The 23,391-nt window shown below is 43.5% G+C and overlaps 1 protein-coding gene and 1 non-coding gene across 2 annotated transcripts in view; both read left to right on the top strand.

Moving 5' to 3' along the window:
- Positions 1-23,391, top strand: part of FYCO1 (FYVE and coiled-coil domain autophagy adaptor 1) — a 73,253-nt gene that overhangs the window by 4,110 nt on the left and 45,752 nt on the right. The window contains exons 3-10 of the mRNA XM_042782419.1: positions 4,021-4,146; positions 9,990-10,096; positions 11,774-11,917; positions 15,742-15,832; positions 17,410-19,821; positions 20,910-21,002; positions 21,740-21,858; positions 23,179-23,346. Of these exons, the coding sequence (XP_042638353.1) occupies positions 4,021-4,146; positions 9,990-10,096; positions 11,774-11,917; positions 15,742-15,832; positions 17,410-19,821; positions 20,910-21,002; positions 21,740-21,858; positions 23,179-23,346 (3,260 nt within the window). The remainder of the gene's footprint in view (positions 1-4,020; positions 4,147-9,989; positions 10,097-11,773; positions 11,918-15,741; positions 15,833-17,409; positions 19,822-20,909; positions 21,003-21,739; positions 21,859-23,178; positions 23,347-23,391) is intronic.
- Positions 6,943-7,049, top strand: LOC122151132. Its single transcript, XR_006163991.1, has one exon. It is a non-coding gene; the product is annotated as a U6 spliceosomal RNA (small nuclear RNA).

The raw sequence follows: 23,391 nt of genomic DNA, 5'->3' as shown, positions 1-23,391 counted from the left end.
CAAGGTCACTGTGTAGCAGGGATCTTAACTCTGGGGCACTCACATGTACCTTTGAGAGTTTGGTGAAACTTATGGACTCTCTCCTTAAGCAGACATGCATATATGTACACACCAGTAACACACTTTTGTAGGTAATTTCTAGGAGCGTGTGGACCCTCTGAAGATTATTCATAGGCCCCTGTGCTAGATCCTTGCTACTCAAGGTTAGGTTTTTAGACCAGCAGCATCAGTATTCCCTGGGAACTTGTTAGAAATACATGACTAGTTTCCACCCTGACTTACTGAATCATCCATCATCTCTGGTTTTAGCCCAGGAAACTGTTTTAACAAACTTATGTCATAACTCTTACGCCTGCTTAGTTCAAGAAGCACAGCCCTAGAGAACTCTGTAGATGCTGAAAAAAAAAAAAAAAAATGCATGCAACTAAAAATGGCAGGAGTGAAATGGACCAAAATGTTAATAGAAATTAACTTAGGGTGGTGATATTAAGGTTTACATAATCCTTTATTTTCTTTTATTTATTTTACCTAAATTTCCCAATAATGTATACATATATTATTTCTATAATCAGAGAAAAATGCTATAAAATGTTATGGAAAGGTATACCTGTATCATTTTAAACACCATTATTTTGCAACCTCATGTCTACCAAAGCATGTGGAATGGAACCCACTGGAGGAGACACCCCACTTGTGTTGAAGGGCCTGCCTTTTCAACAGGTCCATTCTCCCTCGTGAAAATGCTATGGACCTTTTTTTTCTCTCAATTAAACCTGTTTTTGTCTTGGATTTGAAGTAACTCATAGGTAACATTTATTGTATATATATTGAAACATAGCATTGAAACCTAAGAGTTGAATGACTGAGATAAAATATCATTAACTCATTTCTCAAAGTTGGATGGAACATAGTTAATGCTTCATGTTGCCCTTAAGACTTTTCGCTTGTCTTTATTATGCATTCGTTAATGGCAACTTTGGTTTTCTTCCACTCAACTCTATGCACAGAGATTCCTTCAAGAGATAAATCTCTTTTGGGACTGTTAGTCCTGAATTCCATAATTGTGTGACCTTGAACCAGTTACTTCTCTAAGCCTCAGTTTTCTCATCTATAAATTGAGAATTAAAACACTCATTTTCCAGAATTACTGAGGATAAAAATAATGCCACTAAAGGGCTTAGCTCAATGCAAGGCAGCTGAGAAGTTGTTGTTATTATTTATCATCTAAATGGGTGAGCAGCAGTGAGTTTAGACCTCTTCTCTCTGTCCTTTTCCTTCCTCAGATTTTTACCCCAAAATTTTATTTTGTTGTTGTTGAGAATATACACAGCAAAACACACACCAATTCAACAGTTTCTACATGTGCAATTCAGTGACATTGAGTACATTCTTGGAGTTATATAACCATTCTCACCCTCTTTTTCTGAGTTTTCTTCCCTTGTTAACATAAACTCACTGCCCTCTAAGGTTCCTATCTAATCTTTCTCATTGCAGTTATCAATTTGATATCATATAGATAGCTCTTAAAAGAGCATAATGCTCATGGCAGACATTATTTACTAGTTAAGTTAAACTCTTGCTTGGTTTTAAGAAGACTTAAAGATTATCTCAGGGTAATCGTTTTAAGGGTTCATCTAACCTCCATGGCTTCAGCAAGTCTAGAGTCCATGAAAATTTGAAATTCTGTTCTTCATTCTCCCCTTTTGATCAGGATTCTTCTATGGAAGGTTTGATCAAAATGTTCAGTAACAGTAGCCAGGCACCATCCAGTTCTTCTGGTCTCATAGCAAAGGAGACAGTTATTCATGGAGGCAATTAGCCACACATTCCATACTCCTGTTCCTGACTCTCCTTCTTCCTCTGTTACTACTGTGTGGGATGGAGTAGGGGAGTACACCCATGGACATAAATAAGTTTGGCAGTAGCCATTTCTACATACCCAACTATATGTACTGCAAACATATTCACGTATACAACAGAATACACAAGGGGCACAGTCATGAAAACTTCTTAGCCATAACCAAGCACCTCATAGGATTGAATCACTGGACTTGAGGCCTTGGGAACATTGCCTTGAGGGTCATCCAGGACAATTGACACACATAGTCCATAAAGACAATGTTCTATATCCTACCTTGATGAGTAGTGATTAGGGTCTTAAAAGCTTGAAAGTGACCATCTAAGGTACAATTGTTCTCTTCCTGCCTGGAGCAAAAAAGTGTAAAGAAAACCAAAGACTCAAGGAAACAATTGGCCCAAAGGACTAATGAACCTCAGCCTCCACTAGCCTGAGACCAGAAGAACTAGATGGTGTCCAGCTACCAGTACCAACTGCTTTGACTGGGATCACAATAGTAGATCCTGGACAGAGTGGGATTAAAAAGTAGAACAAAATTCAAATTCATTAATAAGACCTAACTTACTAGTCTGATAGAGCCTGATGGAACCCCTGAGACTGTGGGCCTTAGACACCTTTCCAACTTGGAACTGAACCCACTCCCTGAGGTCACATTATAGCCAGATGATAGGCCTATAAAGTGAACAATAACACCCTAGAAGAATGTTCACCTCAGGATAATCAACTGTAGAGACCAAAATGGCACCATTTGCCCAAAAGCAAAGTGCAGAAGGCAAGTAGGGGCAGGAAGGATGGATGAATGGGAACAAGGAACCCAGGGAGAAAGCAGGGAGAATGCTGGCATATTACCGGGATTACAACCAATGTCATGAGACAAATTGAGTCTAAATTGTTGAATGGGAAACTAATTTGCTCTGTAAACTTTCACTTAAGTCACAATGTAGCGTTATAAAGGAAAAAGCAATTGACCATAGATATATGGGTTTATTTCTGGACTCTCAATTCTATTCCATTGGTCTATATGTCTATTATTATACTGGTACCAGGCTCTTTTGATTATTGTAGCTGTATAGTATGTTTTTAAAAAAAGAAATGTGAGTTCCTCTACCTTTTTCTTCTTTTTCAACTTTGTTTTAGCTATTTGAAGCCTCTTGCCACTACATATAAAGTTGAGGATTGTTTTTTCTGTTTCTATGAAAAAAGCTATTAGAATTTTGATCAGGATTACATTGAATCTATAGATTGCTCTGGGTCTGTAGATTGTTTCTGATTTATAGCCATCCCCATTGGGTTTCCAAAGCTATAAATCTTTATGGAAGCAGATTGCTTCATCTTTCTTCCATGGAGCAGCTGGTGGTTCGAACCACTGACTTTTGGATTTACAGCCAAATGCCTTAATCACACTATACCACCAGAGCTCCTTTTGGGTAGTATTGATTTTGTAACAATATTAAGTCTTCCATTCCATGAACATGAAACATCTTTCCATTTACTTAAGTCATCTTTAATAAATGAATTAAAGAAGATGCTATTATAAATGGAATTGTTTTCCTAATTTCCCTTTCACGTTTCTCTTTGCTGGCATATTTTTGTTTGTTGTTGACTTTGTACCCTGAAATTTTGCTAAATTCCTCCATTAGCTCTAGAAGTTTTCTTGTGTACTCTTAGGGATTTTCTGTATATAGGATCATATCATCTGTAAAGAGCAATAATTTTACTTATTCTTTTCTAATCTGGATACTTTTTTTTTTTTCCCCCTTACTTCTCTGACTAAGACTTCTAATACAATATTGAATAGAAGCAGTAGGAATGGTGCCCTTGTCTTGCTCCTGATTTTAAGGGCAAAGCTCTCAGTATTTCTCCATCAAGTATAATGTTGGCTATTGGCTTTTCATGTATGTCCTGAATCATATTGAGGAATTTCCCTTCTATTTCAATCTGTTTTAGGATTTTCAACAGGAAAAGGTGTTGGATTTTATCAAATTCTTTTTCTGCATCCACAGAGATTATCGTGTGGTTCTTTTCCTTTGTTCCACTGATGTGGTATATTATGTTGATTGCTTTTTCTGACGTTGAACCGTCCCTGCATCCCTGGAATAAATCCCAGCTGGTCATGGTGTATAACTCTTTTAATATGCTGTTGGATTCTGTTCCTTCCCCAGTTTGATCAGAAAGAGAAAGCCACCCTCCTGGGCAACAAGAAGGACTACTGGGATTACTTCTGTGACTGCCTGGCCAAAGTGAAAGGAGCCAATGATGGTATCCGATTCGTCAAGTCTATTTCTGAGGTAAGCTGAGAAGAGCAGCCAAGGACTATATATCTTCTCACCTACCTTGAGCATCTTTGCGGAGCTCTTTGCTGCAGACAGCAAAGTGAAGAAGTAGAAGTTTACAGGTGGTAGAGAAGTAAAGAAATCCAGTCCAGATATTCTCAGTGTCCACCATTGCCATGGATCAAGCTCAGGGAGAAACCATGTTAGTGACCATTTACCCAGCAAAGGAATGGCTCAGTGACCCATGTGCTACCCACAGGGAAGGCTTTTCACATTTCACATTGTAATCTCTATTCATGTGCCTCCTGGAGGTGTGTAACACAGGATACCTCCACCTTTCTTTTAAAGAAAAATCTCTTTCTTACATAAAATTCTTAAACAGTTTGCTAGGCTGCTTTCTCTATAATTTGGCCATGAAGCATGGTTTTGAAAAAGAAGATAGTATGGGATTTCAAGTACCATATCTTAAAATGCTGGTGTGTGAAGTGAATTCCCATTCAATTCTGAGTCCCTCAAGAGTACTATGACTTTGCCCTACTACAAAACTCTACAACAACAAATTAGGGGAGGGGTCTTTACATATACATGCACACACACATAACACATGCACACTTTCTCACTTTCTCTCTCTCTCTCTTCCTTTCTGCATCTCCCTTCCTCTCTCCACACCCTATGAATCTGCAGCCCTCGTTCTCCCTAGCCTAGTTCATCCAGGAGTCACTTTAAAGTCAACAGATATGACCCCTGGCCCATCTCCTGCAAAGGCGGCAAGGTCGGGTGCTCTGGGAAGAGCCAGCTGGACCCAAGTGTGTTTCTTCTTATAGAGCTTGATATTGTTAGGTACACTGACATCAAGAGCTGGGCATTTCCACCAGCTGCACTGGCTGACATTTAGCTGAGAAAATGTGGAAAAATCCTGGCTATAAAGAGTGTGTTCTGCAAATTTCTTTAATGTCCATGTAATGGAGACAAGTCTTATGAGCTCTTCCTGGTGGAACTCTTGGGTCCATGATGCGGAGTATTTTTTGAGTGCATCATAAATCTGGAGGGCATTCACATTGTACCCTCCTCCATAAATCTGAAGGAGTTGTCATTGTCACTCTCCTCCCTTCCACTTCTCAGCTACTACATCAGAGCAGTTAAAGTCTTTGACCCTATGACTTTGGACAGCTGAAATCTGGAATAATTTTAGCTTTAATTATCATTTCTCAGGGTTATAAAATGCTTACTAACACATACCTGTTTTTTGGGGAAGAGTCCTCTTCTTTTCTCGTAATGCACTCAGAACTTTTAGATAACTCAAGGCCAGGGAAACTGACTTTATAAAAGGCATTCCCTGCTCTTACAAACATTGTTTTTTTGTTTGTTTGTTTGTTTGGTGGCTGGCATAGGCTTAGCTTCCCATAGAGTCCAGTTGTTTCAATGAAGACTATGCTCTCTGGGGTCCATTGGATAGAATGGCTTGGAACATTACTAGGTAGGCTGCTGGATATTTGGGTTAAGGTGTTTTCTTTTTTTTTCATTTTTATTGTGATTTAGGTGAAAGTTTATAGAGAAAATTCATTTTCCATACAGCAGTTCACATACACTTTGTCTAATGAAATTAACTGCAATTCCCCACAATGTAACAGCTGTCTTCCCACTGCCTCCCCATAGTTACCACTTCCCTGTGTCCTTCCCTCCCATGTACTCCTGCCCCCTAAGCTGTTTCCCTGTGCAAACACTACCCTTCTGTTCTCCCATGATTGATTGCTCCATGTAGTGTATCTACGTAATATAAATGTTCATACCATACTTCTGTCTGTTATTTGGCTGGAAGCCCCAGGAGTGAGTTCAATTCCAGACCTAGGGTAGCTAGGGGCCATTGTCTCAGGGGTCTCACCAGGCTCTGTCAGACCAGCAAATCTGGTCTTTTTTTTTTTTTTTTATGATTTTGAGTTTTGTTCTACATTGTTCTCCCACTCTATCCCCCCTCCAAGTGATTGACAGTGGTAGCTAGGCACCATCTAGTTTTTCTGGTCTCATGGTCATATAGGCTGAGGATCATGTGGTCTGCCGATCCCTTGGACTAATTGTTTCCATGAATCTTTGGTTTTCTTCATTCTTCTTTGCTCTGGATGAGGAGAGACCCATCATTGCATCTAGATGGCCACTTGCAAGCTTTTAAGATCTCAGTTGCTACTCACTGAAGGAGGATGTGGAACAATGTTTTTGTGTAGTAGGTTATGCCAGTTGAGGTTGATGTCGCCTGAGACCATGGTCCCAAGCCCACAGGTCCAACTACTCACTCCCTCCAGGTAGCTGGCTGTGGCTGAGAAGCCACCACAACCTTGCCCCTTGTCAGCTATACTATTGGGTTAACTTCTATAATCAAACACCATCCCCGTCAAGTCAAAGCATCAAAGTTAATGGATAGAAAGAATTTGTTGGGGCACTTAGGCCCCTTTGGGGAATAGGAGGCAGCAATTTGAGCTAAAATACTTTAAGGATCTAATAAGCCTTTTCCAGAAGTTCAGAATGGGCTCAGCCTGAACTGTTTGATCGCAATGAACAGGGTTAGATCTGGGTGCAGCTTGGCATCAGGCTACTGTACAGTGGCCTGGTTTAGAGCAGAATTGGCTCTCGTGTATCCTGCAGACTTCTTGTCCCTTGCAACTGTTGTATCACTTCTCAATATAGTGTGTATATGTTCTGATTAGAAGTTAAAAAATTAAGGAATTAGGTAATGAAAGAAGATCCACAATCTCAAAAAATAAATATATACATAAAAAAGACCTGCAGTTTTTGTTTACAGTAAGAAGGAACTACTCTGTGCTTGCTTCAGCAGCACATATACTAAAATTAGAACGATACAGAGAAGATTAGCATGGCCCCTGCACAAGGATGACACGCAAATTCGTGAAATGTTCCGTATTTTTGTAATCAATGTCATGAGACAAAGTGTATGTGAACTGCTGTATGGAAAGTGAATTTGTAAACTTTCACTCAAATCACAATTAAATATTAACTTTTTTTAAAAAAGGAACTATCCCTTAAGGTATATTTGAAAATACTTTTTAAACTATATATTTTCCTTTAGATAATCAAGAGCCCTAGTGATGCAGTTGATAAGTGCTCAGCTGCAAACCATAAGGTCAGAGATTCAACTCCACTAGCCACTCTGCATGAGAAAGATGAGGCAGTCTGCTTCCGTAAAGATTTACTGCATTGGAAACCACATAGAGCAGTTCTGCTCTGTCCTATGTCACTATGTCACTATGAGTCAGAATCGACTCAGTAGTATTGAGTTTTTTGATTTGCTTATATATAAAACCCAAAAAACCAAACTCACTGCCATCAAGTCGGATCCAGCTCATAGCGACCCCTCCTTGGGTTTCTGAGTCAGTGTCACTATGGAAGTAGATTGCCCAACCTTCCTTTAAGGAGTGGCTGGTGAATTTGAACCACCAGCTTTCTGGTTAGCAGTCAAATGCCTTAGGCACTACACCACCAGAGGTCCCAATTCAGTTATAGGCCTGATTTAAAAATACACCATCATATGGTTGCCATTAAAAAAGTTGTAATGAATGTTCTAACGGCTGTGATCATGGCCAGTTTGCAATAATAAGGACAATCTCCACCTTTAGGAACTTACAGATGTGGGCTGTTACATGAAAAAACCCTGATGGCCTGTGTATGAGTGTGTGTTTGTATGAACAACACACTTTGCTTCACAGTGCCTTGCTCAGCAGCTCTTGGCTGCCTGTGTTTCCTGGTTATCACCACCACACACTTTGTTCTCACCTCACTCATCAGTGGAAAAGCATTTGGACATAGAGATGTCATCAAGATTCTCTGCTGGGCATCTGTTGAGATCATCTCAGGTGTGCCCTGGTTGTTTTTCTAAAGCCAGTAGGTCAGGTTGCTGCCCATCTTTGTTTCTGGGTGTCCCGACTACCCAAAACCCACAAAATCTACATGGAGATATGTATTACAGCTTCTGTAGTTCATGAGGTTTCACACCTTTTTATTTTTAAAAAACTGTTATTTATTGTGGTATTATTTCCCAGAGTCAGCCATAAGAAGAAATATAGCTCTAAGCCATATACACGTATACTGGGATTTTTCCACCATTATTAATATTCCAGTGCTTGAGGCTGTACCATATATGTTTCCTGTCTCTATCTGGGGCATTAATTATTATTTTAATGTATTAGCATGGGATATTAGGACCTTGTTTTGGTCAAACCACTGCTACCCCTTCCCTGCTATATGTAACTCATTGCCTTTGGGTTGATTCTGACTCATGTGTTACAGAGTATAACTGCTCTCTGGAGTTTCCTTGGCTGTAATCTTAACAGATCACCTGTCCTATGTGGTGCCGCTAGGTGGGTTTGAACCACCAGCCTTTATGTTTAGAAGTAGAAGACAAACGATTTGCTCCACCCAAGCAACAGTTGAAGGGTTGGGGAGGGTGTGGGCCCAACTCAACTCCACTCAGACCCAGAGCCTGACTGAACAAGTGTATGTGGTAGGTTGGGAAGTTTTGAATTCCTGCCTTCTTTTCTTGAGCTTCTGGGGCTGGAGCATCAGGAGTATGACTTCTAATTTGTAAACTGATGTCAAGCGTCTTCTGTGTCTGTCCCCTTTTTTCTATTCATCTTGGCAGCCATGTGCCCACAACCAGCGCAGCCTTGCTTTCTCTGGCCAGCATATCCACTTCCATCAAAACAAGCTCCCAGACACCTCTTTAGAAACTGTGTTTTGAGAGATGAATTTAAACCTCAAAAGAGTTCAAGCACATCTTCTCCTTGTTCTGAGTTGATTTTGTAGTGATGGGCTCTGTGAGGGGAGGTTTTGAAGACTGACCTGCACTGGGCCCTCTTGTGCCATTCACTTTAGAATTCCATGAATAGACCCATGTTCATTTTGTTGTTGTTGTTGTTGATGTTACCCCAAAGTGATGGGGCTGCCTAGAGACAGCCCTGATCTCACCCCTGGACACTTTCTAACTAAATGCAGTGAGTTGTCATATCTGAAAAGAAACAAGTCCAACCAGGAAAGTGTTGACAAATACATGGATTTTGCTTGATGATTTCATAGGACACAGAGGCAGGTACACATCCAGCAAAACTTCTTTAAAAATCTCCTTTGAACTCTTTGGCCCTTTCCCCTAGTCTCTCTTCTCTCCTCCATGAGTGCTCCAGCCAAGCCCTTTAGGCCTTCTCCTCTTCACCTGTCCTCTCTGCACTTTGAAAGAAACCCAGACATTAGCCAAATTGAGACCATCTCTTACTACCTAGCAGCCACTCCTTGCAAGGAAGGTTGGGCAATCTACTTCCATAGAGATACTGCCTCGGAAACCCAAGGAGGGGTCGCTATGAGTCAAGTCTGACTCGACAGCACATAACAACAACAACTTATTACCCAAGCTCACTTCTGGCATGAGATGCCCTTCATTTACTTCCAAGTACTATTCTACATATTCCAAATTAAATCAGACAGTTTTATATTGGGCTCCAAACCTAGAGAATCTGATGGGGTGGAGCAGAGAAAGTGGCATTCTAGTAGGATCCACAGGTCAGGTTTTTGGGAGCCTCTCAGTAATAGCTCTTCCTTGACATGTGTGCTGGAGTACAGATTACTCTCCGGTTGAAGGCCTGCAAGAAGTCCACCCACTTCAGGCCTTGCTGCCTGGGCTAGCGTTACCAAATGTCTTGTGTCCTTTGAGGGCCATAACTGAAGCAAATGCTTAGGGTAGAATTGGGTGGCATTGTCTGCCATGGATCTGTTTTTTGCAAGCCATCTATGAGGCCAGAAGGTCTGTATTTGGAGTTAGGCTAATAGTTCTTCATCTTCAAGCAATCTGCTTTTTCCAGCTCCGAACATCTCTGGGGAAAGGAAGAGCCTTTATTCGCTACTCCTTGGTGCACCAGAGGCTGGCAGATACCTTACAGCAGTGCTTCATGAACACTAAAGTCACCAGGTAAATATGTGACAGTGTTGGGTCTACCCCCGTACCATTCAGAAGTGAACTGAAGGCCCCTCCTGAGTAGTAATGACAGCTGCAGCAGCATTGCACACACCTTGACATGTGCAGAGTCTTTCCACATCAGCATCATTCTCTTCTACCTCTGCACAGTCCCTAGTGCATCTGGGGCAGAGAGTACTGAGTTTTTACAGGTGAGAAAAACGAGGCTCACAGACCAAATATACCTTTCCCTAAGCCCCATTGATCTTAAGTTGTGAAGCTAGAGCTGGGATCCATGCCTCCTAATTCCTATTCTAGGCAGTTTTCCTTGGTGGATCAGTGTTCTTGGTGCTAGTGTTAATGGAAAGACCCTTCTGGTCATCCTAGAAGGCCTGTGGGTTGCTGCCCTGGCCTCTCAGCAGAGTCACTTAGGGGGATTTTAACAACACCAAGCCTGGAGCCTCCTCAACTAAGATACCGGGTCAACATCTGTTGGAGTATCTGGGCTCTCTGGAGACTGTGATGGGCACCCAGGATTGCAAGCTGCTGTGGAGCTCAAGTTGTCTATGGGGATAAGCCTTTGCATTGCTAATGCAGGGGAATGGGGAGGAATCAGGGAGGCAGGGATTGATGCGTAACGGGAGAGTTAGGGATCAAATTATGAGCTGCAGATCAGGAACCAATCAGTGAAACTCTGTCATTATCCCTTTTCTAGCTTTACCTCCCCTTTAGGGAATGTTTTTCCAGTTAAAGAAATTACTTCTGAATTTAAAAAAAAAAAAAAAAAACCTCTAGGGAAAAATGTTTTGTTTGGTTTTGTCAGCTTTAAAATTAATTTGTATAAATATGTATATCTCATACACATGACAGGCTTTGGGAATACTTGTGAGTTGAGCTTCCATAGTGATACCGCATCGGAAAACCAAGGGCAGGTCATTATGAGTCGGATCTGACTCGACAGTAGTGAGTTTTTGAGTTTTGTGAGTTGAGAATATATGCACATTTGGTTTTAAAGGGTATTTTTTCCAGATATTGGTGAAGACCACCAAAACATCTTGCCTTCTAGTATATTACAGTTCAGAGACATCAGTGGACACCAAGTAGATCTTTGAACTCATCAATGTTACCTGTTTTGGCTCTTGTTGCTTCTCACAAAATGAAATCACCACCGCTTCAAAGTAATGATAGCATTTCTGGGTAGTTATTATTTTCCTTGGCTTTTAAATTGGTGTCTGGACAGAAATCAGCCATGAGTTCAGTGCCCCATGTTGAGGTCTGAGGAAGGAATAGACTACTATGATGAGCACCTAGGATTGGGAGCTGCTGTGAAAAAAGAAAGTGAGGTTATCTTTAAAAAAGGAAATGTCCCTTCCCCAATTAATGCTCTTTCTTGGTAAGTGAGATTTAAAGTGTCACACATCCTTTTTGGGAAATAGGTATAATCTAAATAATAAATGAATAAGCATCTAGATCATTACGCTAACTTCTTTGAAGAAGAGCAAGTTATGGAGAGTGAGGTGTTCCCACAGTGAAAATCAAATGGGTGTGTGTGTGTGTGTGTGTGTGTGAGATTAATTTGGTAAATGAGATGGAATTGGATGAGGCAGAGCCACAAGAGGAGAACTGATTAAATTCACTTTATCCTTCTTTTTATTACTCTTGTAACTCAAACATTTTTATGTCTTTCTGCAGTGACTGGTATTATGCAAGAAGCCCCTTTCTGAAGCCAAAGCTGAGCTCAGACATTGTGGGCCAACTCTATGAGCTGACCGAGGTTCACTTTGACCTGGCATCGAGGGGCTATGACTTGGATGCTGCCTGGCCGACGTTTGCCAGGTACTTTTGAGGAATTGCTTGGTTTAAAATACTGGAGAGAGAAACACTTGAGGTTTTTGAAGTTTGCCCCCAGTCTGTTGGAAGCAGTTTTGCTTGCAAAGTAAATTACACAAAGCTTTGCAACTCTCATGCCTGCTAATTTTACAGATTTTGTTGAGTTGGGCCTAACAAGAACATCTGATGGCTCCTATTTTAAACCAACCTAACTGGCTAGGTGGGAGGAGGCAGTGGAGATGCATATGCAAAACCTGAGGTTTTTACATTTTTTTTTAAGTGACTTGTTGGACTGGAGGGAGCTCTGGTAGTGTAGTACCTAAGGCATTTGACTGCTAACCAGAAGGCTGGCAGTTCAAACTCACCAGCCACTCCTCGGAAGGAAGATTGGGCAATCTATGTCCGCAGTGATAACTGCATCAGAAACCCAAGGAGGGGTCACTAGGAGTCAGATCTGACTTGATGGCAGTGGGTTCAGTTTTTGGTTTGGTGTTGGAGTGGAAGTGGGAGTCAGAGGTTGGGAGTGAGGAAGGTGGGGACTGGGATTTTCTTTTCTTTTTTATTAAATTTTATTGTGCTTTGGGTGCAAATATACAGAGCAAATTTGTTTTACATTCAACAGTTCATGCACATGTGATTTCATGCCCCGAGTCCCATCCCCAACCATAACAAAGTCTCCTCCCTCCCGTCCCTGTGACTGTCCCCTCCCTGTGCCCTTCTTAACTGTGCACTGCTGTCTGTCCAGCTTTCCCTCTGTGTGAATGCTGCCCCTCTGGTGTCTCCTGGCTGATTGCTCTAAGGGGTGTGTCTCCCTAGAGTAGGTGAGTGCATTGCCCTGGGGTAGGTGTTCTGCATGTCAGTCTTTCTACTGTTGGGCTGAGAGAGGACTGGGCTTTTCTTAGTTGTGTTTTTACCATGTTCGTACAGAGACCCTCTATGCAGTCAGAGAGGGAGAAAGCTACAGCTCATCCTCCTGCTGGAAGGATTGCCGTTTGTCTTCTCCCTGTGTTCAGATCATCAAGCCAGTTGGTTACTCTGCATCAAATTGAACCCTCACAGAGGGAGGCACTGAGGAAACAGGCTCAGAGAGTGGAGGAAGTTGTCCATAGTCACATAGCTGAGGGCAGCAGGGCCAGGCACCAGACTTGACTGAACTCAAGGCCAGCATTCTTTGTTTTGTTTGACTTTCAGTAGGATTTTTTTTTTTTTTTTTTTTTAATTTCAATTTCTAATTTGTTGGCTAGGAGCAATTTTCTCTGTAGAGAAAGGTACTGGCTATAATACCCACATACCAACCACCAGGATTTAATAGATAACATGTTGCCATATTTGCTTCAGATGGGCTTTTTAAAATATTTTTATTTTAAAATAATTTGAGAATTATAGAAAAGTTGCAAAAATAGTTGAGTACTTCTATATCCTTCACATAAATTTCCCAATTCTTAGTATTTGTCCTCAATTATTTTATCATTCTTCTCTTTGTATAGACATGTTGGTTTCTTTCCTAAACCATTTGAGAGTAAGTTACAGACTGGATTCCCCTTTACTTCACTGGATATTCCCTAAAATCAAGGACATCCTCTTACATAACTTCAGTATAATTATGAAAATCAGAAAATTAGCATTAATATAATATTGACATCTAATTAACAGACCTTATTCAAATTTTGCCAATTATCCCAATAAAAAGCATTTTGGTCCAGAATCTGATCCAGGATTACATGTTGTAATTAATTGTCACATTTCTCTAGTTCCCCTTTGGAAGTTTCTTGTTCTTTGTCTTTCATGGCATTGCCATTTTTGAAGAGCCCAGGCCAGTTATGTTATAACATGTTCCTTAATTTGGGTTCGTCTGATTTCAGCATGTTGGTTCAGCTATGATGCTGTCTCCTTCTCAGTGGTTTGTATCCAGAAGCACACAGTATTGATTTGTTTTATAACTAGTGAGGTTAAGATAGTGTTTGCCAGGTTTCTGTAAAGTTATTATTTTTCCCTTTGGGATTAATATGTATCTTCTGGTGATACACTTTGAGATTCCATTATTATCCTGTTTCTCGTAAATCTTTTACATACTAGTTTTAGAATCCATTGGTAATTCTTGCCTGAATTGGTTACTACTATCATGATGACCAGACAGCAGTTTTCTAACTCTTTCACTCCTTTTACATTATTTGTTGACATTCTACTGTAAGAAGTACATTTATTTACTCATTTACATCAATGTGAACTCATGGATTCTTATTTAATTCAATTGGTTATATATGGACACTTTAATTTCTTATTTTGAAGCCAAGATTGCCCCATATTTGGCCAGTAGGATCCCTTCACCCTGGTTCCTGTGGAATTTGTTGTTGTTGTTGTTGTTGTTGTATCTGTTATCCTTTTTCTTAAGAAATAAAATATTAAAGCCCCACCACCCACTGCCATCCTTTCCCCTTTCCCAGCTCTGTAGTTGATTCGTGTCATTCCTAGATGCTTTTATGTTTTTACTACTTGTGTGTATCCATAAATTTTTCATATATGTGTATGTGTGTGTATAGTTTATTTTGTACATTTTGTGTATTTTTTAAAATTTTACAGATACTGAGTCATGAGATAGCTGTCCTTTTGCAGCTTGCCTTTTTAATTGAACATTGTTTTTGAGATTTTTATCTGTTTGTATGTGTTGTTCTATAGATATAGAGCAGGGGTTAGCAAACTGCAGCCTACAGCCCACCAAGTGACTACCTGATTTTATAAATAAAGTTTAATTGGAGCACAGCTTTGCCCATTTGTTTACGTATTGTCTTTGGCCACTTTTCATGCTACAATGGTAGAATTGAGAAGTTCCAACAGAGACCTTATGGCCCACAAGCCTAAAATATGTGCTATCTGACCCTTTATTTAAAAAAAAAAAAAAAGATTGTCATTCCATGATGTAGAGTATTCTGTTGTGCAAATAAACCGGTTTATCTCTTTCCCTAGTGATAAAGAGTTAGGTTGATTCCACATTTTCCACTGTACCAGTAAGTACTGCAAAGAGCATCTTCATGTCTCCTTGTGCACAGATGTGTGTCTCTTGAGTAGATACTGAGAAGTGGAAATGCTGAGTTGTAGAGACTAGCAAAATAGAAAATGCAATCATTTTGAATTATGGGGAAGATTCTGGTGAAGTGAACCATGTTTAGTTTGAAACGTTCCTGCTAAGTGAGAGTTATCACACAAGATGTTGTATATCTACACTGGCACTGTCAATAGTACTTTCTGCAGTGAGGGAAATGTACTGTGTTTCACTGTCCAAAGCTGTCACATGAACAAAAAGCAGGTCTTCTAGTATGTATGTGTAATATAAAGCAGTGGCTATATGGGGCAATCTACTTCCGTAGTGATACTGCCTCGGAAACCCAAGGAGGGGTCGCTAGGAGTCGGGTCTGACTCGACGGCACATAACAACAACATGAGCCCTTAAATACAATTTGACCTTTTTAAAATAAACTGATTGCTACTCGTTCCTCACTGGCAGACTATGGCAGACACCAAAAGCTCAAGGAAATTTTAAACCCAAACTTAATTTCTTTTGGCAGTGAGAAGAAAGCTATATGATTGAATTTTAGCAGTAGGCCAACACAGGTCCAAACTAAATGTTACAGACCAACCTAAGTGTGCTCTTTGGTGGAAACTGTTGGGTTTTTGCCTTCTTATACACTACCTGAGCAGGCAATGGCTAGTGACTACTAAGGCCTCCATGTATGTGTGTGTGTGTGTGAGAGAGAGAGAGAAAGAGAGAGAGAGACAGAGACAGAGAGATTACCTGCTCTGAATACTGGTGTGTCTGTCCTGTGGCCCCACAGAAGGACTCTGGCTACCGGCTCTTCTGCTTACATGTGGAAACCCCCCAGCCGAAGCTCCAGCATGAGCAGTTTGGTGAGCAGCTACCTGCAGGTAATGCCAGAAAGGCTTGCAATTTCCTCGCTATAGTGTTGACCCCCTTGTCAGAAACCTCTTGTTTGAGCCACAGCAATATAGCCCCTAGGTTACACTTACTATTTCCTGGAACCTAAGTTCTTAAAACCAAATGTTTAGGCCCTTTTAAAGCTAAATTCTTCTAAAAGCTGTTAAAGGAAGCTTTTTAATCCCATGGTTATAAGAGACAGAGTTAAAACCTGACTTTGTCACTTGCCCATTGTGTGGCCCTGGGCAGGTTACTTAACCTCTGGAGCTTCAGCTCTATCATCCATAAAATGAGCATAATAAAAGCCAGCTTGCGCTGGGCTGGTGGAAAGGTGGTTGTATTGAATGAGGGCAAATACTGTAGTGCTTAAGGGCTTGACATGGACAAGTGCTCATAAGTGCTAGGAGAGAGGGTTGGTTTGGTTAATTTTGTTAGAAATGTGAATGTATCATTATAGCTGTGTACAGTTTTGTGGGAAAGAGTACTAAAATTGATCAATAGTAAAAATTAAGAATGAACTCTATAAAAAGTGTTCAGACACAGCTGTTGATCTCTATTCCCGAGCAACAGAGGAAGAAGGAGAGTCAGGAGTAGAAGGATATATGGAAAGTGTGGCTGATTGCCTCCATAAACTGTTGTCTTGTTTGCTGTGAGACCAGAAGAACTGGATTGGGCCTGGCTACTTTACTGAACATTGTGTTCAAACATATCATAGAAGAATCTTGATCTAAAGGGGGAAAATGTAGAACAGAATTTCAAATTCTCATGGATTCTAGACTTGCTGTAGCCGTAAAGGGTAGATGAACCTCTGAAATGATTGCCTTGAGATAATCTTGAAACCTTAAACCAAAAATATATCCTGAAGTCATCTTAAAACTGAACAATAGTTTAGCCTAACTAGCCTTTTAAAAACCATCTATCTGGGATCAAAGTGACAGCAGCAACTTAAAACATTAGACAGGAACCTGGCGGGGCAATGAGTTTCTGTTAGTGGGGGAGGAGCAACTGGGAAAAGGTGGGTGAGAAGGGTTGCACAGCTTGAAAAATGTAATCAGTGTCACTGAATGGTACATGTAGAAACTGTTGAATTGGTGTATATTTTGCTGTGTATATTCTCAACAACAACAAAATCAAATTTAAGAGGAAAGAAAAAAGAAACAGCATTAAGAGTAGAAGGTGGATTAATCTTTTACCTTCTTGTGGTTTAATCATGATAGGAGTTGTAGATCTGGTGCAGTGGGTAAACAGGTTCTATGTATAATTTAGTTACTCTAAGAACCAGCATCCTTTCTTTTAATAGATCTAAAAGAGTCTGGCACAGGAGATGCAAGTGCAAGTCTCAGTGGATTGCGTGCATATGGCACCAAGTCTTTGAAATGAACTGGTGACCTTACAGCTGATGCCTTGAGCAAAGGGTTTCTAGTCCTTTGAATAATTTCTTGTTAGACTAATCTCGGGTCATGTACTTACCATATTTTGGGTTCCCTCTCATTAAACTCTAAAGCTTTTGCAAGTAGCTGTGGAGTTTCATCCCACAGCCACTTGTTTTGTGTGCTTCCCTCCCTAGACTCAGGAGATGGCCTCCAGCTTTGACCTGAACAGCCCCTTAAACAACGAAGCACTGGAGGGATTTGATGAGATGCGGCTGGAGTTGGATCAGTTGGAGGTGCGGGAGAAACACCTGCAGGATAGAATGCAGCAGCTGGACAGAGAGAACCAGGAGCTGCGGGCAGCTCTGAGCTCACAGGAAGAGCAGCTTCGGATGGAGAGGGAGAGGGGATGTGCTGCTGCCGAGGAGAACATCCGCCTCATGAGCCTGGTGGCTGAGCTCCAGAAGCAGTGGGAGGTTACCCAGGCCACCGAGAGCACAATAAAGGAGCTACAGAAGTACCTGCAGGCCCTGGAGCTGGATGCAGCAGAGAAGGAGGACTACCAGTCAGCCCTGCGACAGCTGGAGTCCATGCTGCAACCCGTGGTGCAGGAGCTCAAGATCATACAGGACTCATTGGGAGGGAAGAACCAGCAGTTACTCAGTGTCTCAGCCTGGCTGGCCTGGGCTAAGCAGAAGACAGAAATGACCCAGGGCACAAAGGAACAGCAAGAGCCTGTCCCAAGTGACTCGGCTTTGGCAATCCAGGAGCTGGGGACAAAGCTTCAAGTCCTAGACGAGGAGAGCACCAAGGCCCAGGAGCTCAATAGGCAGCAGAGTGCTCAGCTAGAGCAGCTGACCAAAGAGCTGCACCTCAAGGAGGAGGCCCGAGCCAACCTGGAGCAAGTGGTGAAGGAGATGGCCCCCCTTCGGGAAGAACTGGCCAGAAAGGGGCAGGAGGCAGCCCAGCTCCAGCATCAGTTACAAGAATCGCTGGCCCAAATGAGCTCCCTGAACGGGGAGGTGATGGAGGTAAGACGCCAGGAGCAGCAGTGGCAGGAGGAGAAGGAGCTACTGGAGCAGGAGGCCAGGTCCTTGACAAGGCAGCTGCAGTTCCTAGAGACCCAGCTGTCACAGGTAAGCCAGCATGTGAGCGACCTGGAGGAGCAGAAGAAGCAGCTCATTCAGGACAAAGACCACCTCAGCCAGAAGGTGGGGACACTGGAGCAGCTTGCTGGACAGGCAGGCCCAGAGCTGCCCGTAACAAGTGAGGGGAGTGAAGCATTGGCCCTCCTGTACTCCCCTGTGCCACAGACCTTTGAGAAACTGGAGGAGGAACAGAGCGGCCCACAGGAGGGCCAGTTTAGCCATAAGGGTGACCAGGAAGAGAAGCTCCAGCAGGCCAACAGGGAGCTGAAAAAGGAGCTACAGAATGTGCTCGAGTGCAACCAGCTCCTGGAGGGCAAACTGCAGGCCATGCAGGCTGACTATGAGGCACTACAGCAGCGGGAAGCAGCCATCCGGGGCTCCCTGGCCTCCCTAGAGTCGGAACAGGCCAACATTCGACTCATGGGTGACCAGATGGAGGCGAGCCTCCTGGCTGTAAGGAAGGCAAAGGAGATCATGAAGGCCCGAGTGGCAGAGAAGGATGCTGTCCTGCAGCGCAAGGAGGATGAGTGCCAGCAACTACGGGAAGAGGTTGAGCAGTGCCGACAACTGGCAGAGGCCCAGGACGGGGAGCTCAAGGCTCTTAAGAGCCAGTGCCATGAGCAGACCCAGCTGATCCAGGCCCTTACAGCAGAGAAAGGCCAACAGGGACTCAGCCCACCCCAAGACAATATATCCCATGACCTGACGTCTCAGCTAGCCCTGTCTCAGGCGCAGCTGGAGGTTCATCAGGGGGAGGCCCAGCGCCTGAAGGCTGAGGTAGTGGACCTCCAGACCAAGCTCCAGGCAGCCCTAGATGACCAGGAGAAGGCGCAGAGCCAGCGGGGTGTGGCTGAGGTAGACCTGAGAGAACACAAGGCTCTCGTGCAGCAACTGAAAGAACAGAATGAAGCCCTCAACCGGGCCCATGTCCAGGAGCTGCTGCAGTGCTCAGAACGGGAAGCGATGCTGCAGGAGGAAAAGGCCAGAGAGGCTCAGCAGAGGGCCGAGTTGCTCCAGGCCCTGCAGGAGAAGCTGGCCCAGGCAAAGCAAGACTCCGCAACAGCCCAGCTGGAGCGTGTGGAGCTGCAGGAGCAGCTGCACAGGGCCAACACTGACACGGCCGAGCTTGGCATCCAGGTCTGCACACTGACCGCAGAGAAGGAGCGGGTAGAGAGGGCCCTGTCCTGTGCCACCCAGGAACTCAGGGACACCAAAGAGACAACCTCCAGGGAGCGAGAGGGCCTAGAGTGCCAAGTGGCTGGATTGCAGCAAGAGAAGGAGAGCTTGCAGGAGAAGCTGAAAGCAGCGGAGGAGGCAGCCAGCTTACTGGCTGGCCTGCAGGCCCAGCTGGCTCAGGCTGAGCAACGGGCCCAAGGCCTTCAGGAGGCTGCACACCAGGAGCTCGACACCCTCAAGTTCCAACTGAGCACTGAGATCATGGACTACCAGAAAAGGCTTAAGGTAATCCTATCCTCAACCATCTGGGCTCCACCTGCCTCCCTGGGGTGGGCCTGATGGGTTTGTGAGAGGATGCACCCTTTGGCCATGAGGCAGGTGAGGGCCCAAGAATGTCCTTGATGGGCCCAGGCAAACACCTGTTGGTCCTGTCTTGCTGTCAGAGCTCCCAAGAGCATCTCTCTCTGCAGGAACATGCTAGGGATAGAATGTTGAAGAGTGATGTCTTAGTCCAGAAGTCTGAAATCATTACAAATAAGTTTGGCCCACATAGAATTTCTTTTCAGTAGCCAGCATTTAAAGAGAAGATATTTAGCAAATAAATTCCATTTGAGGCTTATTTTGAAGTTTTGGAAGATCTAAAAACTGTGGTCCTTACTCCCACGTGGCAGCAGTCAGTGAGGAAGGAAGACATGCCTCCTCCAGGTTTTCCCTTACACTCATTTGGTTACCTGCCCGCCACTTTGAGTGGGTGAGTTTGAGACCTCTCCTCCGTTTCTAGAACCTTTTGCAGAGTGCCAGCATATCCTGACTGCTTGAAGTCCTGCTTCTGGGTTCATAGTCAGTGCATAACCAACCCCTTCACATGCATACTGATAGCAGGCATAGTTGGAGGGTAGTGACTTGATTAGTTTTCACACGGCCCTTGGGGTAGAAAAGCTCAATGGCTATGTATCCTTGAGGTTGCACAAAGAGGGCTAAGAGTGAGGACATGGCAGGATGGCCATGGAGCTTTGCTTTATCACATATCTACTGGTATTGAGGTCTGTGCAGTCTCAGACCCCAGCAGACCAGACCACTGCTGACCCTCTTGACTCCCCTCTTTAGGGCTATTCTGCTGTGCCTCCACAGATGGGTCACCTACCCCATTCCACTCCTTGTGGCTCACTGTAGAAATTCTAAATTTGAGGATCAGGCTGTCTTTTTTCTTAGTAAGTTTGAAAGGATTTTGTCACCAATAAAGCCTAAAATTTATCGAGGAGCCAGTTTGGAGGGGGGAAAAAGCTCAACGTTTGTCCCCATTTGGAGGGTGGAGCTGAGCGAGTCTCAGAGCAAGGACCCCACTTTGATCATCCCCTCCTTGCCCGCCCCAGGCTGCCACTGAAGAGTGCAAAAGCCTCAGGAGCCAGCTGGAGGAGCAAGGCAGAAAGCTGCAGGCTGCCGAGGAGGCCGTGGGGAAGCTGAAGGTAGGCCTCTGGCCTGGGGCAGCATTGCGGCCCAGAGCAGCACTCTTCTGTGAGCCAGACCAATACTGGCCCACCCGGCCATCTGGCCAGGGAAGCCCAGCATGCTGGCCTCCACCTGGGTCATTTCCACTATCAATCTGTGGACCTGTCAGGGTAAGAACATCTGGTATGATTTTTACTGATCCGTTTAAGAGGGTTCTCTGCAGAACTTCCAGTTCCTAAGCCAGAGCTGCCATCAGTTCACTTTTGTGTGAACCCACAGTTTGTATCACCACCCCTTCTATTCCCTTAGGCACCTGGCTAGAGCTGCCAAGTGTGTTTTTCACCTAGCCCTTATTTCTTATGAAAAGGAAATGAGTTGTCTGTCTTAACCATCATTTTAAGGGTTCTATAAGTCAGTGATTCTAAACTGAGCAGGACAGGACAGCACAGTCTTCAAAGCAGTGATGTTTCCCAATGAACGCTGGCCCTTGCCACTCCTGCCCCACTCTAACCCAACTTTTACCTGGAGAGTCTGATTCATGCTATCTCCCTCCAACCTCTACAGCCAATTGCAATTGATACTTTAGGGACATAATCACTAATAGGAGTATGTCACACCCCCACAAATATATAACAGAGGTTCTGGGCCTCTTCAATGTAAGGGGAATAAAAAATTCTCTATTAAGATGGCATGGAAGTCACTCCCTACAAGAGCTCTGCAAGCTGTGTGTCTTCTCCCCAATGTCTTTTGCCAGGCCACCCAAGCAGATATGGAAGAGAAGCTGAGCAGCACCAGCAACCATCTTTCAGAGTGCCAGGCAGCCATGCTACAGAAGGACGAGGAGAGGGCTGCCCTGCATGCCAACCTGGAAAGGTTAGTTACACCGTCCACCCACACAGCCACTGGTAGACCCTTTAGGGAAGACCATTCATTTCATACAGTCTTTCAGAAAGTCAGTCACATCTGGGTAAAGAAGCCCTCCTGTAAGAAAAACCACAACAGAGACAGCACTTGAGCCCGAAGCATGCCATGGAAAACCTAGCATTCTGCCGATCACATTCCTCCAGACAGTTCTTTATTACGCTAAAGAACCATTCTCTCCATTATTTTTTCTTATCTCTAGCAGGGCATATTACAGCCCAGTAATGAACAGCGTGCCTTAGAAAAATTAAAAGGAAATAAATGTTGGAATATAATAATAATGGTGATAATAACCAAACCGGGAACTCTGATAGCGTAGTGCCTAAGGCACTTGACTGCTAACCAGAAGGCTGGTGGTTCAAACCCACCAGCCACTCCTCGGAAGGAAAATGGGGCAATCTACTTCCGTAGTGATACTGCCTTGGAAACCCAAGGAGGGGTCTCTATGAGTCAAGTCCAACTCAACAGCACGTAACAACAACAACAACAATAACCAAACCAGACCAAACTCTCTGCTGAGTCAATTCCAACTCATGGCAACCCTGTGGGACTTAGAACTGCTCCCATAGGGTTTCCAAGGCTGTAAATCTTTACTAAAGCAGACTGCCACATCTTTCTCCTGTGGAGCAGCTGATGGATTCGAACCATCGACCTCTCAATTAGCAGTTGAGTGCTTTAACCACGGTGCCACCAGGGCTCCTTTGTGATAATAAAAGCACACGATCAAATAGTGCTTAACACATGCCTGACACTGCTTTAAATATCTTGCTTATATATTTATCTATTTAATCTTCCCAACAATTTTGAGAAAGATATTAATCCTCATTTTATAGATGAGTAAAATGAGGCTCAGAGGAGTAGCTTTCCTAGGGTCATACAGCATGTGAGTGATGAAATAGATTAAATGATGAAATCGATTAAGTGATGAAATAGATTAAAGTACAGACCATTTGGATCCAGAGTCTGTTTTCTGAACAACGACCTTAAGAAAAGTACAGATAGACTTTTCTGGGGTGCTCCAGTCAGGGTCAACCTGATCTTCTAGAGTGCCCCCTTGTACTTGGTGAGCTAGGAGAGTGGGAGGATTGGGTGCATGAGAAGAGTCTTGAAGACTAAATGAGTGTATAACAGTGAGCAGATAGTGCCAGGGAGCTCCCCCCCCACACTGGGAAGGGCAACAGGACCCCCCAGTGGTGGCTTGGGTCAGCCTAGAGGAATAAGAGGACCTGGGAGTGGTGGATAATCAAAAACATTTACCACTTCCTTCACCAGGACCCAGAAGGATCTTGAAAAAGCCACAGTAAAATTCCAAGAGTGTTACAACAGACTCTGTGAGGAGGTGACAAACCGGGAGAAGAATGACCAGAAGATGCTTGCTGACCTGGAGGACCTGAACAAAACCAAGAAGTACCTCGAGGAACGGCTGATAGAGCTTCTCAGGTGAATGTCAGGTCAAAGGAGTGGCCGGAGACTTCCTACCACACC

This window comes from Orycteropus afer, unplaced genomic scaffold, assembly GCF_000298275.1.
Source record: "Orycteropus afer afer isolate SDZICR_OR568_19922 unplaced genomic scaffold, OryAfe1.0 scaffold00311, whole genome shotgun sequence".
NCBI classification, from domain to species: domain Eukaryota; kingdom Metazoa; phylum Chordata; class Mammalia; order Tubulidentata; family Orycteropodidae; genus Orycteropus; species Orycteropus afer.
Note: the sequence above shows the minus strand (reverse complement) of the source record. Positions and strands in the feature narration are given on the sequence as shown.